The sequence below is a fragment of the Watersipora subatra genome, chromosome 2, assembly GCF_963576615.1.
Source record: "Watersipora subatra chromosome 2, tzWatSuba1.1, whole genome shotgun sequence".
NCBI lineage: Eukaryota > Metazoa > Bryozoa > Gymnolaemata > Cheilostomatida > Watersiporidae > Watersipora > Watersipora subatra.
The window spans coordinates 33,290,214-33,308,815 of record NC_088709.1 but is presented as its reverse complement, the minus strand read 5'-3'; the positions used below and the strand labels follow the sequence as shown (position 1 = coordinate 33,308,815).

The following is an 18,602-nucleotide window of genomic DNA, read 5'->3' as shown; positions in this document are numbered from 1 at the left end:
AATTGGGCACAACAATTCAACACACAGGCACAACAATGCTCCATTGCTTGAAGGATCGCCAACATACCAACCCAATAAAAAAATTTTAGCATTCACCATTGTATTTTAGCAATTGCAATAAGAGATCTGATTATTTTAGACTACTAACATTTACTGTTTACAAAGATCTAAAGCTAGATATTGCCACCCATGCACTTTCAAATGTCAACCAAAATTAATTGACTTCGTTATTGCGCACATTTATGTACCCAACTAAAAAAATTATCATGATTTTTTAAGAACTTTCGGAGGCGTGGTATTTGAGTCGGCGTGTAAAGTGTGAGCTCTAGGTGTGTACTCACTATCTTTGGGTATCTGTAAACTCTCAATTTTCTGATTAACACCCAAGGTTATCTAAAGTGAAGAGGCTGGTGGGTATTACCTATGACTTCCAATGTGCCCTAATTAATGACCCCCTCCTAGTTACAGCCAATCATAACACCTCTGTTATAACATATGAAGACCGCAACAAAATAACGATCAATGTCACATTTTCTCAAAATACTAGGTTCAATTTCCATTAGATAGTTCTGGCCACAAAGTTTAGTCTCTGTGACAAACTTTCAGCAAAAATGATTCAGGCCAAGGGATACCCCGACTTAAAATAAACTAGCATATTGTAAATCGGATCAATGTCCAAGTTTTTAAACTTTAAAATGGCTATATCTCATGATTGAGCAAATGTGGCATTGATTGTTCTTCCGTTGAGGTCTTCATATTGTTATTTCACATAGTTGTGGTATGACTAACCAACTTAAAAAACTAGCTGCCCACTATCAGCAAAGCACTAGAGTAGAAGGTTTGTTTATAGATTGAAAATGAGTTAAACTCTTTTTTCATGCTCTGTAAAGCAAATTGAGGTGCTATCATCCTAACGAACCATTCAAAACCCTTGTTTTTCTTGCAGTATGATCTCCCTGCTGTCAATGGAGTGAAAATTATAAAAGCTAGTCAATGACTCAAGATAAATGATGACTCAAAATTTATAGATGTTCCTTTGCACTAAATTTTTGATGCAAGCTTGTTGGAGTCTGCCATTGTACATATGCAGGTGCTTGTTAGAGTCTGCCATTGTACATATGCAGGTGCTTGTAAGAGTCTGCCATTGTACATATGCAGGAACTTGTAGGAGTCAGTCATTGTATATATGCAGGTGCTTGTAAGAGTCTGCCATTGTACATATGCAGGTGCTTGTAGGAGTCAGTCATTGTATATATGCAGGTGCTTGTAGGAGTCTGCCATTGTACATATGCAGGAGCTTGTAAGAGTCTGCCATTGTACATATGCAGGTGCTTGTAAGAGTCTGCCATTGTATATATGCAGGTGCTTGTAAGAGTCTGCCATTGTATATATGCAGGTGCTTGTAGGAGTTTGCCATTGTATATATTATACAGGAGCTTGTAAGAGTCTGCCATTGCACATATGCAGGTGCTTGTAGGAGTCAGCCATTGTATATATGCAGGTGCTTGTAAGAGTCTGCCATTGTACATATGCAGGTGCTTGTAGGAGTCAGTCATTGTATATATGCAGGTGCTTGTAGGAGTCTGCCATTGTACATATGCAGGAGCTTGTAAGAATCTGCCATTGTACATATGCAGGTGCTTGTAAGAGTCAGCCATTGTATATATGCAGGTGCTTGTAAGAGTCTGCCATTGTATATATGCAGGTGCTTGTATGAGTCAGCCATTGTATATATGCAAGAGCTTGTGAGAGTCTGCCATTGTACATATGCAGGTGCTTGTGGGAGTCAGCCATTGTACATATGCTGGTGCTTGTAAGAGTCTGCCATTGTATATATGCAAGTGCTTGTAGGTGTCTGCCATTGTACATATGCAGGTGCTTGTAAGAGTCTGCCATTGTATATATGCAGGGATGTTGCTGTGACACGCTTTAGTGAACAAAAACAATTTGCAGTCGGTTGAACTCATAGCAGTTACTCAAACAGACCGCATGGAATTCCATCGTAGCCTTAGATAACATCCTCATCTTGTCTTACTGACAGTGACAGCGTAAAGGGTGAGGTGAGGTGTGTTTACAACACGACAGTTGGTTACTGTTGTGTTTTTGCTGAGAGAATTACATTTGGAGAAGCTTCTAGTTTGTTTAAAATTTGAAATACGTTTTTGCAAAATCTTTACACTAAATCAAGTCAAACTCTGACTATACAAACTGGGTCACCTCTTTTAGCCAATGAAATTCAACTTCAATAATCATTCCATTCTGACTGCCCATCTCTATGAACACAATAGAGAGTCACTCTGTTGCTACACGTCATGCTTATGCATGCATAATAATTATAGTAATTAATAATTAGTAATAATAGATTTAATAATAATAATAATTTAGTTCGGCTGTTGATTTTAATGCTATTGCAACTATTTCTTGGGCAAGCAGTATATACTGCCATTACGCTGGTACTTTTGATGCTGTCGGTCATTTGTTTGATCATTTTCATGTTGTACTCCTTCAATGACGACCATCAAAACCAGACAAACATAATGGGCAGCATTTTATCAATCTTATTTTTACAACCATTTTTTGTGTTACATCAAACAGATTTTGTCAGGGTGGCCGTCGTTATGGTAAAATGCCCTGGTGTAAAAGGGCCTTTGCCAGGACTAGCTGATGCCATCAAATCACATGTACAAACTTTTCTGTTTAAAGTGCTGAATGCAAAGGCACATCCACTTAATCATTTTGGTTGAGCTGCTAGTCCGAGCATCAGAAAAAATGGTTGCATAGATTTAGTGACAAGGTTGCTGACAGAAACATGCTGACAGAACTTTTGACGTACAAGTTTTTTATTATTTAAGAGCACTTGATGATTGCGCTTTTTACCTCTTTGTGATAAACTTGCTGTTGACAGCAGTCAGATTTAAAAACGTATTAAACATATGTAGGTAAAGTTAAACCCAAATTTAAAAAAATTTGAATTTTTCTAAAGGGATAAAAATTATCAAAATAATTTACTGAAAAAAACTATTAAAATTATTTTGTATAAATCTTTAAATGTTTTACTAAAACTTTAGCATGATTGGCTTGAGAAGACTTTACAGATAAATATATTTTGCTAGCATTATTTGCCACAAGTTTACTTTAACAAAGTAGTTCATAGAACCAATAGCCAAATTTTACAAAGCTGATGCTTGCAATTTTGATGCATGCTACCTTTTGGTATCACAATGTATTCCGCCAAATCTCCATTTACAATATTTTTGATATATGAATCCTTTGGTGTGCTTGCGGAATTTCATAATTTTTTTGGGTACATTTGCAAAAAAATATGAGAAACAAAATGTTGAAACAATGCAATTCTGGCAGAAAACACCAATAAACATGAAACAAATAAAATACTAAGGTAACAAAATACATTAGTTATTATACTGTACTACTACGCTGGCAGTCTGGCGTGCCATGGGAGATCATCACATGTGTACAATTATGTGCATAGTTATTACGCGATGTGGCAAGGTGGTCACTGGTGTAGTTGAGACTGTGTCTGGTTGCAAAATGGAATGTACAGGGCAATTTTTTTCTAGTGTTTTTTTGGCTTCAGACAGAAAGACAAATACTGCTGAGTTTTAAGTAAAAATTCCATATATTTCTTGGCTACAATCACAATGATATGATTTTTAAGGTGAGCTAACAATACCAATTCATTTCACCAGCAATTACAGCGTTATTTCATTTTTTACATATAACATAATTTTTAATTTTAGTTCATTTACTTATTTTCATATAAAAAAATTGGTTGTTGAAGAAATTAGCTAATTAACCCTTTGATTGCTGCATTATTTGTTGCACTATGATGGTACAGCTCCACATATTTTAACTTGTAGTCTATGTATATATAGTAACCTATGTGTGCATGTATTATTTTATAAGCCTATATCATTTATTCTTGTGTACTGCATGTTATACTATTACTCATTTCTGTGTACAAGTATTGCTGTCTCATGTATTGCTGTCTCAGTGATTGTCACCTAGTGGTTATTTCTTTATTATCATTGTCTATTTCGTGGCCTGTTATTACGCTACTTCGTGACCAAATACTATTATGGACTGCATGCTGTTATTGTGTCATTCGAATACAAGTGGTCTTGGTGTCAAGTTAGCTGGTAGATTACATGAGGATAAAATTACCTACTACAAAACTCAAATTTGAACTCTTGAACTCAAAAGAATCCTGTATAAACAGCATAATATGACTAATAGTACCTGTCTTGGGCAACTTTATAGCAAACCAGATGATGCCGAATACAAAAAAGCTTGTTTATTGTAAAAAATACAGCTGCTTGGGCTCTAGTTCATATTTAATAAAAGCTTGTCATTTTATTTTGCTGCTAGAAATGTTAAGATAAATTGAAAGCAGTTTGGGCTACACGTAGAATAAATTGATGCAGTGTAATGCAATGTAATATGAATATAAAACAAACCGAAAAGAGAGCTCTAAAAACACGTAAGATCGACTAACCGATAAATTTGTATCATTGTAATAATTCTAATCATTGTAATCATTTGTATGATTATCGATAGCAGAACCTTCCTAAAATTAAAGACAATGACTTCACCTACAAAAAAAGGTTTTGAACTTTAACTAAAATACATTGTAACCAGGTCAGACATAAGACACCATACAAAACATGTCTAGTTTATAAAGCTGAACGGTTTCGGATCATTGACTCTTGCAAAACAGTGGTTTTTTAGTGAGAAAGCAATTACGAAACAATATAGCGATTCCTTTTAATGTTTCATAGATGTCTAGAGCTTTATATACTGTGTTTGAATTTAAACCATGACTGTCTTGATCAACTTTTATTGTATTTTCTAGGTAAATCTGACACGCTGATTCCGGTTTTTTACTCAAAATAAAGATTTTCCACTAATTTTCAAAGTCATGAAAGCTTTTTTACAGCGTTTCAATATTGGTCTTGAATACGACACAAGCGACACAACAAGCTCCGCCCATAAATCTGTGACGTAAACTAGCTTTTTAGGAGTGGAAGTTGGGCATGTTTAGTCCGATCTAGAATTATAGAGATGGGTGTCTTAAAACTCATTATTATCTAAATTCAGCCTGTAAAATAATCTCAGTCTTTTATGAAATGTAGATAAACTATTTAACATTTCTCGTACCTTGTTACAGGATGTTTAATAGGCTGAATGCCTAAAAAATGAGCCCAAAAAAGTACAATTTTACCATACGCTAGCGTTGTTATCACACTTTTTTGAGCTCATTTTACTCGGCATTCAACCTATTAAACATCCTGTAACAAGCTACGAGCAATTTTAAATAGTTTATCTACCTTTCATAAAAGACTGAGTGTTCAGTTTTTATTTGCTATGTGACCCAGTGTCAGGTCAGCTATGTGTTGTGGTCGGGCTGTGGCTGGCTGCTCCAGTGGAGGCAGTCTGCCTACCTTTGTGATTGAGGATCCGGTTAGCAACACCTGTTTACTTGTCAGTCTTTGTCATTAAAATATGAAAATAACAGTTATATTCTATCCTGTACCCAACAACCACTTTAAAATGACTCAGTTTGCCTTTGGATGCCAATACAGCAGCACCGAAATGTTTTCTTGCAGTCAGGCATCTCACTATATATCAAAGTTTTTCTTAGCAGAATTTTAAAAGGCTTGTGCTATCCATTATATAGTCAAGCAAGTATTTGTCATCAGTCAGGGAGTGTCAACTCCAAAACCTAATCACTGTTGTTTCTGGAATCACAAGGTAAATTTTAATATAATTGTAATGTTTTCTTTTTGTTAATTCTGTCGTATGTACTATGCTACTGTATTGTGGTTTTATATCAATTCCAGTTTCTGTAATTTTATTGTTCAGTCACGCTATGCAATGTCTCAATGCACTCACTCTCAATTAATATTTCCTACATTTATTGCGCATCATATGTTATGTTTGTTTATCATTCTTTATTAGTGAGTATTATCTGTTCACATATCAGTACAATTGTGTAACCTTTTGACAGGTTTCACGGTCAAGCTAGATTACTGCCAGTTGTAATGTCAGCATATAATAAAGAAATAAAGTCAGCAGTAATCTACAGTGATCAGTGCACTTTTCTCTCGACACAATAGTAGTTAGCCAGTCAGTCTGAGAGCTCCGGCTCTTACACTGAGATTATTTTGAAAACTTAATTTAGATAATACCTAATGGGTTTTAAGACACCTATCTCTATCATTCTAAGTCGGACTAAACATCCCCAACTTTCGTTCCTAAAAAATTAGTTTACGTCACATATTTATGGGCGGAGCTTGTTGTGTTGATTGTGTCGTATTTGAGACCAATATTGAAACGCTGTAAAAAAGCCTTAATGACTTTTAAAGTTAGCGGACTAATCTTTATTTTGAGTAAATAATCGGAATCAGCGTGTCTGATTTACCTAGCAAAAGCAATAAGAATTGTACATGGCAGTTATGGTTTAAGTTGAAAGAGCTGTCACAAAGTTTTGAAAATATTAATAAATATTTAAAATGCGTTTGCAACATAGCGATTTAATGCCTGCTATTTTTCCGTTATCCATTTCTTTTACCCCTATTCAGTAAACACTCGCCATAGCTGTCTAAAACTGCTTCATACGCAAACTAATTATATTTCTACTGTGAATGTATCAGATTTTTAAATATTTTGTAAACATGTTATGCTCATTCACTGATAATTTAGTTTCATTAATTATGAGCCATTGCAGATTCATAGAAATGTGAAATTGGCACTTAGGTCACATAAGGTCACGTAAGGTCACATAAGCGTTTTTGCAGAAATGTGAAAATGACATTGAAAGAGTTAGTGTTATGTGTAATCACTTAAATATATATCAACGCTTTTTAAATGTAGCTTGAATCAGACCAAGTACAGCTACATGTAATATTTACTTCAGCGTACAGCGGTTTCAACACAAAAATGGAACATTGGAAGTGATTAATTATAACAATTTTGTGTCATGATTTGAATGTATAATCTATGCACTTTGGTACTTGCCAGTATTTGAAGGATCGCTCAAGATTACAATATTCAGCTGGCACCACGCTTCATATAATTCTTTAAAACATTTTTATCAGTTCTAGATGCCTGCTATCTATCTAGTTCACCCTATGATAGCTGATCCATAAGTGGCTTACAAAACTCAAGAGTTGATTGTCGTTTGATACCCTTTGATAAAACTTGTGGCTTTTTAGGAGTGTCTACAGACTTATGACTGATGTAGCGCAAGAGCCTATGTAGTTGTCGAAGCTTTTCCTAAAGGCTGGCTCACACTATATCACCATTAGTCAGCGTTTTCCTTTCGACGTTAATCATCGATTATATGAACCATGAACCGATGGCATTGACGAAGCATCTCGAAGTGAAAAGTTTGCAGCTGTCAAACTTTCCCGATACATTGCCAAGCATCGACGACCGCCTTTCAAATGTGAACCATGTCGGCGATGGTAATTCATGGTAAAGAATTGAATAATTTATTCATATCCATTTATGATAGTCACTGCGGGACTACTCTTTGATTTCAGCATGTGAAAACAAAGAGGTTTCTTTGCGAAAATTCAAAAAAATAAATGAAAACACTAGATCAAGGAGTAATTCCTGATGCAAACGGGATGGGTTTGTGACAGTGTGAACATGGTGATCATTGGCGATCTCCGAAGTATTGTGGCATCAACGCCGAATGTAGAATGCGATATAGTGTGAACTAGCTTTAATACCACAAATGGGTATTGTGTGACTCGAACCCCACCCCCTCCTCCCTGCACTACTGGTCCTAAGTGGACACTCTAACTACTGAGCTACAGCTCCATAAGCAACTCAAGTCATGCTAAACTAACAAAAACTTTTGCTTTTATGGCTGCAAGCCAAATATTTAACAAATGATTTAAACTTCTAACTATGGCAGAGAACATCTGTTTATAAGATGCAAGAAAACCGGTGTCAGCTTAAACAAAGTTTTATGTATATTTGGTCACAATACACAATACTCCTCTTCTGTTTGCTATACCATGCTATGTTCGACTATAATGCACAAATATATAACACATCATATTGTACAATAATACTACATGACCTTCGTTATAACAAAATGAATATAAGTTTTTGTATACAAATGCTAGTTGTTATTCATACTACAAAGAATGACACATCAAAACATGAAAGTCCTCTCAAAATATGTGACTTACTAAAAGGGTGGGAAACAGAAACTCTAGGTTTCCCGTGTTGTTAAAAAGTTTGTAAATTTTTTTAAAAATATTCACTGTAGTTTTACAACTTTCTTCCAATTATTAAATAAAAATAAAGTGCAGCCTCGATTCTCAAACGCTTTGGTTCTCGAACGCTTCGGTTCTCGACCAAGAAAATTGAGATTTGTTTGTCTCGGATCTCGAACATAAATTTGGTTCTTTACCAAACCGGAGCATGCGCCTTAGAATTAAACGTTTGGGACATCTCCGGAAACAGCATGGAAACAGTTGTTAACAAAGGGAGAAACAAGTTGCGCTACATAAATTCTTCACAAAAAGGAAGGAACCATCTGGGACGACACCCCTCTATCAAAAAGATTTGCTGGAGAAACAACTCTTCCAGTCGAGTTACTCTAAATTGTTTTGGAGGAGGATTCTCCTTCAAAGATGTGAAGTAAACGTGCCATTGCTGTTTATATTTTTTTTTTACCACGGTTTTTGGTGTAACTGATCTGTTGTATTTTTTGCTGTTTCATTAACTCTGCAATTTTTAGTATTGTATCTTAATGTAGAATGTTTTCGATGTTTTAAGAGCAAAGCATACAAAATTTTTACTTTTTGCTTTCATCATCATAAATAGAAAGTCTTTCAATAAAAAAATCTACCTGTTTTTATTTATATTATATAGTATACAGTACAGTTTATGGTGTAAAATATTAAAAAAATACTTTATCGAAGCTTTTATCTCGGCCATAACTATCCCATCTATCTACCATAACTGTCCCATACAACTTTTATCGTATTTTCTAGGTAAATCAGACACGCTGATTCCGATTTTGTACTCAAAATAAATATTAGTCCACTAACCTTCAAATTCATTAAGGCTTTTTTAAAGCGTTTCACTATCCATCTCGAAAACAACACAATTGGCATAACAAGCTCCGCCCATAAATATGTGATGTAGCCTAGCTTTTTAGGAATGGAAGTTAGGGATGTTTAGTCTGATTTAGAATAATAGAGATGGGTGTCTTAAAACCCATTATTATCTAAATTCAGCCTGTAAAATAATCTCAGTCTTTTATGAAAGGTAGATAAACTATATAAAATTGCTTGTAGCTAGTTACATGATGCTTAACAGGCTGAATGCCAAAAAAATGAGCTAAAAAAGGTCCGATTTTATCACAAGCTAGAGTTGTTATCGCGCTTTTTTAAATATGCAATGTTAAATACCTTATCTAACTTTCAGAAAAAAAACTGAGATTATCTTGAAGGCTAAATTTAGATAATAATGGGTTTTAAGACACCCATGTCTATCATTCTATATCGGGCTAAACATCCCTAACTTCTGTTCCTTAAAAGCTAGGTTACGTCACGTATTTATGGGCGGAGCTTGTTATGCCGATCGTGTTGTTTTCGAGACTGATATTAAAACGCTGTAAAAAAAGCCTTCGTTACTCTGAAAGTTAGTGGACCAATCATTATTTTTAGTAAAAAATCGGAATCAGCTTGTTTGATTTACCTGGTAAATACAATAAAAGTTGTAGGCTACATGATAGATATGGTTTAATTCTAATGGGAATAAAAATTTTTCCGGATCTCGAACAACTCGGTTTTCAAACAAACTTCTGGAATGGATTATGTTTGAGAACCGAGGTTCTACTGTACCAACTCTTTTAGAAGTGAATCATTTAACAGTGAAAGGCTACCATGTCTTTGTCACGCAACTGAATCACTGTAAACAATTATGAAGGACTGTTTTTATTATCTAGAGATATGTTATGGTACCCATAAACCAGTTGTAGATTAGCGTTGACGAGTTAGCTACTGTATATTACACAATCCATAGCCTCTGAACTCAACAACTGATTGAAAGCCTCAAACAATCTGATAGACTAGTAAAAGGAAGACTCCAATAGGAGCTTATTTGTTACCCTAGAACACTTATATTTCGCTAGTATTTAGTTTTGTGAGTAGCATACAGAGTAAAATTTCGCTGCAACTTAATTTCGCAGCTCTGACGAGTGCAAAAATATAGTGATGTGAAAACAAATGCAGTGGAACAAACATCATTAGATTCCTCAGGTCCAGTTCACTGGTACGAAATATTTTTCAATTTGGGGCTACCGTACTTTTCGGACTATAAACCGCACCTCTATATAAGCTGCATCTGCTTTATTTTCCAAAAAAACGATAATAAAACAATACATAAGCCGCACCTTACTATAGGCCGCAGAACTAAGGACTGTGCTTTTTAATGTGGCAGCAACTTTGCCATTTAAAACGGAACAGTGCAGAACGGCACAGTTTCGTATTATCCGACGATTTTTAACTTAGTGCTTAACGGGACAGTACCGTGAGGCATTTTTTCGTATTTTCTTTCACTGCTAGAAGCGCAATAATTGGAGATTCTCGTTAGTGCGCCCTAGCGGTGAAAGAAAAAGCTACAGATTAGCCGCACCTTTATATAAGCCACATAGCTCAAATCATCAGAAAAAAGTAGCGGCTAATAGTCCGAAAAGTACTGTAGTTTGTATTTGTGAACCGAAGGTAGAAATGTGTAGGCGAGATCAATAATGCAATTTGACCGCTTGCTGCCATTTGTCTCCTGGACTATCAATGACGTCAAGGTCCTTGCCGCAGTGACTGATGTGGTACCAATATTAGAATTCAAGTATTTATAGCACCCGGTGGCCATGGCTTCGGGTTGTTAATGCTTTTGGTTGGTAATAAAACTCATCACCGCAATAATTATTATTCAATTTTATGACTTTCCCTACCAGACTGTCATCCTCATCAGTTACAAATTCAATGACTAAACTAATATCACCATCTTCCTTATTTGTCTAGGCTTTTCCAAAAAACTTATTATCTTAATTTGTGTTGCCGTGCTACTCAGCTGGTGTATTAGCTATAATGAGTTTAGCAAAAATTGCCCAATGAGCCGAACCACACACAAAAATTGCCTGCATTTCTAATATGACGATTTTATTGTGAATGTTAATGAACAAAGCCATTTAATTTCGCGTTTACGCTCGTTCATTATGATAGTTTAGTTTCGCTCATGAAATTTTCGCGAGAGGATGTTGCCGCGAAAATGCGAAAATTAGATGCCGCGAATACATAAGTGTCCTAGGGTATGACATCATATTTTTAATCAGGAACTTGTTTACAATAGTGACTAGCACGGCTATCTTCCAGTGGTACTTTAGAGAACTGCGCTACTGATAACAAAGACAAAATTTTCAAATGATCAGTCAAAGGTGGTCATTGTACTTTACCTTTTGTTATAAAGTTGATTAAAATATTTACAAAAAACTATTTACAATTTGTTTAAGACATTCCTTGAAAAATGATTTTTTCCTAATAGTTTTACATTAATGTACACAATAGCAACATTGATAATCGTTGTTTTGACGAAGCATGCCCAGTTATGGCTAGCTTTAGATCTTTGTAAATAGTAAATTATAGTAGGCTCAAACAATCATATGCCTGCATTATTGCATGAAAAGTTGACTGTACCAGCTTTTAGAGTCAGCAGACTTATAAATGATAACAAAAAATTAACATACGTTAACAGAAGATAACAACAGTAAAAATATGTTAACAGAAGATCACAACAATTAACATATATGAACTGAAGACAACAACAGTTAACATATGCTAACATAAGATCACAACAGTTAACATATGTTAATCCTTTGGCTGGGGAAACAACCAAAATGTCGTTTATCGGCTGCGTATGGAAGTGACATTTTTTCGGTAGACGTTTATGAAGCTGTCGCCTAGTAACATTAAACAAGGGATATGAGCACTAGCAAGTTTTAAATATCATCAACAAGATATTGGTTGATAATTTACAATATGAAACGAATATCTGAGACGCTTTGCTTCGTGCTAAAATCTAAGCAAATCGTGCCTCCATGGAAAAGAATAAAAGTTGGAAAAACCAGTCAACACCGGCTCGACTTTCAAAACGGTAAAATAAAAGAATATTTGATTCTGCGATCGTTAGTGATTTTTTGTCTGATCAGAATAAAGATAATTCAGATAATAAAAGTAATGTGAACTTTTTGGATTTTTAATGTATTTGAAATATACAGAGAAAAACAATTGTTATCATTGGTAGCTCGCACGAGTACATTATAGCGTTTGACTCTACCGAAAGAAATCCTTCAAAGCATTTCATACAGGGACAATGGCACACGGTTGTATTTTTTTGTAGTAGTAGAAATGTAAATGAATGTTTATGTATAAAAGATTTTGTTCATAGAAATAAAATTAAAATTTGAGCTATGCATGTTCGTAAAATATTGATTTTATTGAATTTTGAAAAATAATTTACACAACTTTCAGGTGTTTTTGCTGGGCTTTTACCCAGCCAAAGGGTTAAAAAACAAAAACAATTAACATACCTGCCAGGGAGTATTTCAACAAGATCCCTTTGCGTGATGATAGAGGATTCCGATAATTAAATCGAATCGTAACATTTCCAATCGCAGAGTTTACAATTGTAGAATTTGTTGATGATAAAATGCATGGTCTTTCAGACTGTTCAGTGATAATAGAGATGCAATTCATACGTGAATTAGGTGCTACATGTATGTCAATGTACTTCCACTCAAACAGCAGAGTCAAGGGGGCTCCTCCTACGAGTGACATATCATAAACTCGACCCGGTAGTAGATTGTCATCAACGCCATGACTGGAAATGTAGCCAGTAGAATTTTTTACTGTGTCAATGATGGTATCTTTGGCTAAGATGAACATTGGGTAAACTGGAACAAAAAACAAGTGCAAGTGTTTACTAAATAGAGTTTAAATATTTTCATGTCACAAGAATACAATTGAACTGAGTACCGTACATATATCATCGTACGTAAGCCAAGTTTAATACAACTTTTTTTTTCACTAAACCAAGGGGTATGGTGAATCAGTACATAACTCTTATCATACGCAAACAAAATGTCATCATGATACCTAATTCCAACAACTACAGCTCATACCCTGCTAAGCATGCAGCTGAGAGCCTGTTACAGTTTGTTTTATAAAGTACTGAAGGTTTGCGCTCAAAGACAAACTGCATGTGAAGGTTCTTTGGAAAAACTGCAATGAAATTCGCGCATTTAGCTTTTTTGACTAGCTCTTGTTCTCATGATAAGTAAGCGGACACAAACACATGCGAAGCAGCACTTGGCTGATGATAGTACACTATGACAGCTATGACAGCAATAACTGTTTGTGATTGGTTGATAAAACACATTATTGCTTGCCTGTTTACACTCGTCACATACAACTCTACATGCATTTTATTTACATTAATAATTGATAAATAATAATTAATAACTAACAATTAATAATTAATTATTAACAATTAAAAGCGTCGCTAGTATTGTTGACAAAAGTTACTCTAATATTAATAAAAGTAATACATAACAATAATAGTCATTCTCTTCTGCAACATTTTGCTGTGATAGGAGCGTATGACATGTTACAATATGTAGGATCAATTATATGCAAATTTTTATAAACTCACATATATAGGCCTACCCACCCAATTACACACAATCATATTTTTATAAATTTACCATTTTAGAGCCGTGTATCTACATGTAGAGTTGGCTTATATGTGAGAGCGGCTTTTATTACTATGTTTTCATGACGTCATGAAACCTATCATGCAGATTTGGGGTTTGGAAATTGTGTTACTTTGGGAATGAAGTGTTCTATGGACATTCAAATTATTCGAACTGACTCTGGCGCCTTGTTGAAAAAAAGTAAGGAATTCTACGCTATAAGTTAATAATTAGCGAGGCAGTTAGCAAAAAATGCATGTGTTAGTGATGAAAACGCATGAAACTCGATTGAGAAAGAATGAAGGAAGTATTAAAAATGTTTAAAATTGAATAACTGGTGCAGCATCTTAATGCGCATCATTTGCAAACGCTGTTTCAATTATTCACAAACATAATCAAATCAATACAGTTTTGCGAGTCGCAAAACTTGATTAGTTTGCGGATTATACCATTTGCATGATGTGGTTAACTTGCGGATTGGCTCAAATTTGTGAATCAAGAGCATGATGAACACAGTAAATGTGATGAGAGATGGCAAATATATTATGTCTAAGCACTGGATCACAATTTAAAACTAAAATTTGGAAAATCAATTTTGGTCATTTGATAGTTAAAGAGGCTATTCTTTACATTAAAAAACTGTCAATAAAACACACACAGTATTCAAATATATGTTTGTAGTTTAAACTAAATAGAAAATACATGTTACATAATACCAACATAGTATACGCGGTACTGTGACAAAGACGAACTGACTCGCTTTTATTTAGATGACGCTATGATTGGCTGCCACATATAATTTCACATCTTGCCTTTCTAAAAGCTGGTGTGCATTAAAGGGAAACTGAGATGTTACAAATCTGCTTTGAAAAGACTGCTCTGAGCGTTACTTACACAACATAAGGGCAGATTGTAAAAAACACTTGATGCTTTTGGCACCCTTATAGGCTAGCGTATAATTACGATGCTTAGAATGCAACTTGTCAAGTTTCTGCATGCCTTCTTTAAAATTCAAGTTTTATGCAATTTTATTTTGAACTGTTTCCTTTTTTAGTTGTCATTAGTGGAATAGTAAAGTATCATAAGATTATGATGATATCATATGTCTCACTGGTTCAGCTGTTTTATCAAATGTTGTCTTTATGGTTAACAGCACATGTGTCCTTTAGCAGGATATTGCTGAAGCCGAGGCCGGGTGTAGTCTACACACACAAAACAACAACAAAGGTCCACGTAGTTGTGAGCACAAACAAAAGTATCTACCCAAATATCTCACCAATCCAATGAGCAGCACACACAAAAACTAAACCAATCGACAAAGCCATCCATCATGTCAAAATATTCCAAGTTTCAAGTCGTCTTGCACAACTCACCTTATGGTTTCTCAAAACTTGTCCCAAAGTCCCATTAATTTGAGACTGTCCGATTGCTGTTTTAGAAATGGTCGCCGCTAACCTAGCTAGCCTAATGTCCTAATTCAACATCTCACTAACTATCGAGGCATTGCTGAGTGCTCCCGAACTTTTTGATTCCCTCTTTTAGCAATGCCCCGATAGTTAGTGAGATGTTGAATCAGGACGTTAGATTAGGCTAGTGACGACCATTTCTAAAACAGCAATCGAACAGTCTCAATTTAATAGGGACTTTGGGACAAGTTTTGAGAAACCATAAGGTAAGTTGTACAATACATGACTTGAAACTTGAAATATTTTAACATGATGGGTGGCTCTGTTGATTGGTTTAGTTTTTGTGTGTGCTGCTCATCGGATTAGTGAGATATTTGGGTGGATACTTTAGTTTTTGCTCACAATTACGTGGGCCTTTGTTGTTTTTTGTGTGTGTAGACTACGGCCCGGCCTCGGCTTCGGCAATTTCCCGCTAAAGGACACCTGTGGTTAACAGTTAGTCTTTAGTCAGGTTCTTGCGAGTGGATCCATGCAAATTATTACCACGCTTTTGATTTTAATAAAAGTCATACTTGGAAAAAGTTGTAATCTTCAAATAAATAATAAATAAAAACGCACACGTGTTTATTTATTTAAATAATAAATAAACACAATCATACAGCCAAGCACCATGACTTCTATTGTATCAGTATTTCTTTGGAGATGGAGTATGATGTCTGGTTAGCTCACTACAAGCAGAGGCTGTGCATTTGTAAAAGTATTATTGCACCAACAATGGCTCTCTGATCTTGTGTGCACATATCTAAGTAGAGGGGCAAGGAAATCTCAATTTGAAAAATATCTAGTTGCACATAAAAATTTAAGGTTGGGTGTCATTCCTGGCACCAGCGGACTTTTTTGGGAATTGAACATCGACCTGTTGTTTGCGGGTCAGTAGACCACTAGTGAATTATTGTTCAAAACGCAGTTTTGAACAATTAATAAACTACCAAACATTTTTTAACCTTGTTTTGAGGCAAATACTATGTAAGATTTTAGAAGCACTAAAATTTTCAATTTAGTTCAAAATTACTTGTACATAGGTTTAAAGAAAATTGGGTTGTGTTCGCAGCAGCTAAAACCTTTGCAGTGTAGCACTTTAATTTTCAACGAGCTTTTCATAAAATGATTTGAAGAATAAACTTCATAGACATTATTATTGTGTTACTCCATGTCATGTTTCATACAGTTTTCCCAATGAAGGATATGCAAATTATAGTTGCAAGCATAAAAGCACGATAAATGGGCGTCCATATAAAATCAGAGGAATATATGCTCTATTTTGTCTAACTTGACTTTTGCAAAAAAAAGCTAAAAGTATAAGTGCTTTTGTAGAATTACCTGTATCTACCTTATTTGAATAGTCAGTGACCTATTAACCTAGTGACCTATTAACCTAGTGACCTATTAACCTAGTGACCTATTAACCTAGTGACCTATTAACCTAATGACCTATATTAACAACGGAATACAGCCTACGATCTGTAAAAGGTATTATGTTCTCTTTAAACATTTTTATAAGAGAAAACAAGAGGCAAAGTATATGCACAGAAAATATTTTCTTCACTTTCTTGCATTTCTCTGTCAAATTGTCAATTGATGAATACATTTAATTCTGCTAACAGGTATTTGGCTATAAATTTATGCACTAACTAGCTATTACTTGTTACTTTCAAAAAGCATGTTTAATAACAAAGTTTTTTGATTTGTTGCTTAAATAATGCGCATCCATAATAGAAAATTTGGTTTTTGAACAAATTGCTAATTTTTTAACCAAGGCTAAGCAGATAAAGGTATGAAGATGTCATAACCGCTAAAAATATAGAAAACGTGCCAAATGGATTCACAAAAAGGCAATTTTTTCTAGTTACTGTTGAAGAGCTGTAAACCAAATAACAAAAATTGACTTAACCTGCAATTAAGGTTTACCAAAATGTAACATCTTAAAAAAGAAAATATCTTAGAGAACATCATATTTAAGACTTCACACTCACAAATTTAAAACTCAAAATAGAAATAGAAAATAAAATGCTCTATGTTTTCGCTTTTTTTAAATAAGTATTTAACAACAATTTAGCTGCTGGTCATGAACTGCAGCTAATATTTTAGATGTGTTTCACATGTATAACTTAGTGTAGCAATGAATTTAACAATAAAACCAAAAATAATTATAAGCGTGTAAATTTAGACAACCATGCAATAAGTAGCTTGCTTGGTAACCTTTGGCGGTTTTTAGATAATACATTTAGATTAGCTCATCTGTGTGTGAGTGTTTCATTAAATTACTGCTTGTGGCTAATAATGCAACGGAGAATGGCTACCACAATACAAATTAGTAGTAGCTCACAGATATAAGTGTCTACCACTGATAAAAAAGGTTTATATACATAAATAGCAAAACAGACATTACATTTAAATCGGAAAATATTAGTTTGTTGGCAAGAAGATGCTTACAATTGAAACAGCAAGTGATATGGAAAATAAGCATTTTGTGTTTGGAAAGCTTTTAAAAATGGCACAGAGTTTTGGACTAAAACACATTTTAGTTTGTCGGGTTATTTTTTGCAGGTGTTTATTTTAACATCAGCAATAACATGAACGGCCCAGTACGATTACGGTCACTTGGTTTTCATTTGCTCGTATTTGACCACAGAATATGCCTAAATAGACGCATGCTTTTTGAATAAATGTTTTGCTAGTAGGTCAAATTTAAAATGATGTACTAGTCAGAATGGCACTTATTTACCATAAAGAGAAAAGTAGACAACACTTACTTGAATAACTGGTAATAAAATTAATTCCAGGAGATTTCTTAATTTCTTCATCAGTTAGAATGATTGTTATGCAATCATTTACTACTCCTCGTGCGACGGATTTGTAAAATAATTCATTGTTTTTATTGTACGAACAGTTTGTGGTAGCAACTGACATAGGCAAATTGTCAGCATCTTTGACCATGCTGTAGGTAGGTGAATGACATACTGCACTGCTTCCTGATGTGTATACTGTGGTCAGCTCCATGTATATCGCTCCACTAACACCAGAAATTCGAATATAGCAATCTCTTGGAGGAGTTAATGATGGGCTGTAGATTGTACCACTTTGTGTTAGAGTACTATATTTTAAATGTATCACGTTCACAGGTGGTTCATACAGAAATGATTCACATATAGTCATGTTGGCCTCTGTACCTACAAAATAAGATTTATTTATTGATTCTGTATACAAACTATTGAGCTGAGTTTTTTAAGCAAGATACCCTGACTTTTACCCGGCTTAAAACAATGCTGAAATGTTGATACAAAGAGCGACCCAGGTGTCTTTGATAAGCTGAATTCACTGTTGAAAGATATTAACTGTGC

The 18,602-nt window shown here is 34.7% G+C and overlaps 1 protein-coding gene across 2 annotated transcripts in view; it reads right to left on the bottom strand.

The window, feature by feature from the left end:
• Positions 1 to 18,602, bottom strand: part of LOC137387564 (uncharacterized) — a 47,339-nt gene that overhangs the window by 26,474 nt on the left and 2,263 nt on the right. The window contains exons 2-3 of one of the 2 annotated variants that reach the window (XM_068074024.1): positions 18,015 to 18,274; positions 12,635 to 12,997 (exon numbers count right to left, since the gene is read on the bottom strand). In XM_068074024.1, coding sequence (XP_067930125.1) covers positions 12,635 to 12,997; positions 18,015 to 18,261 — 610 coding nt within the window. In that variant the 5' untranslated portion in view covers positions 18,262 to 18,274. Of the gene's footprint in view, positions 1 to 12,634; positions 12,998 to 18,014; positions 18,432 to 18,602 lie in introns of both variants that reach the window. The other variant, XM_068074023.1, reaches the window with a different exon arrangement.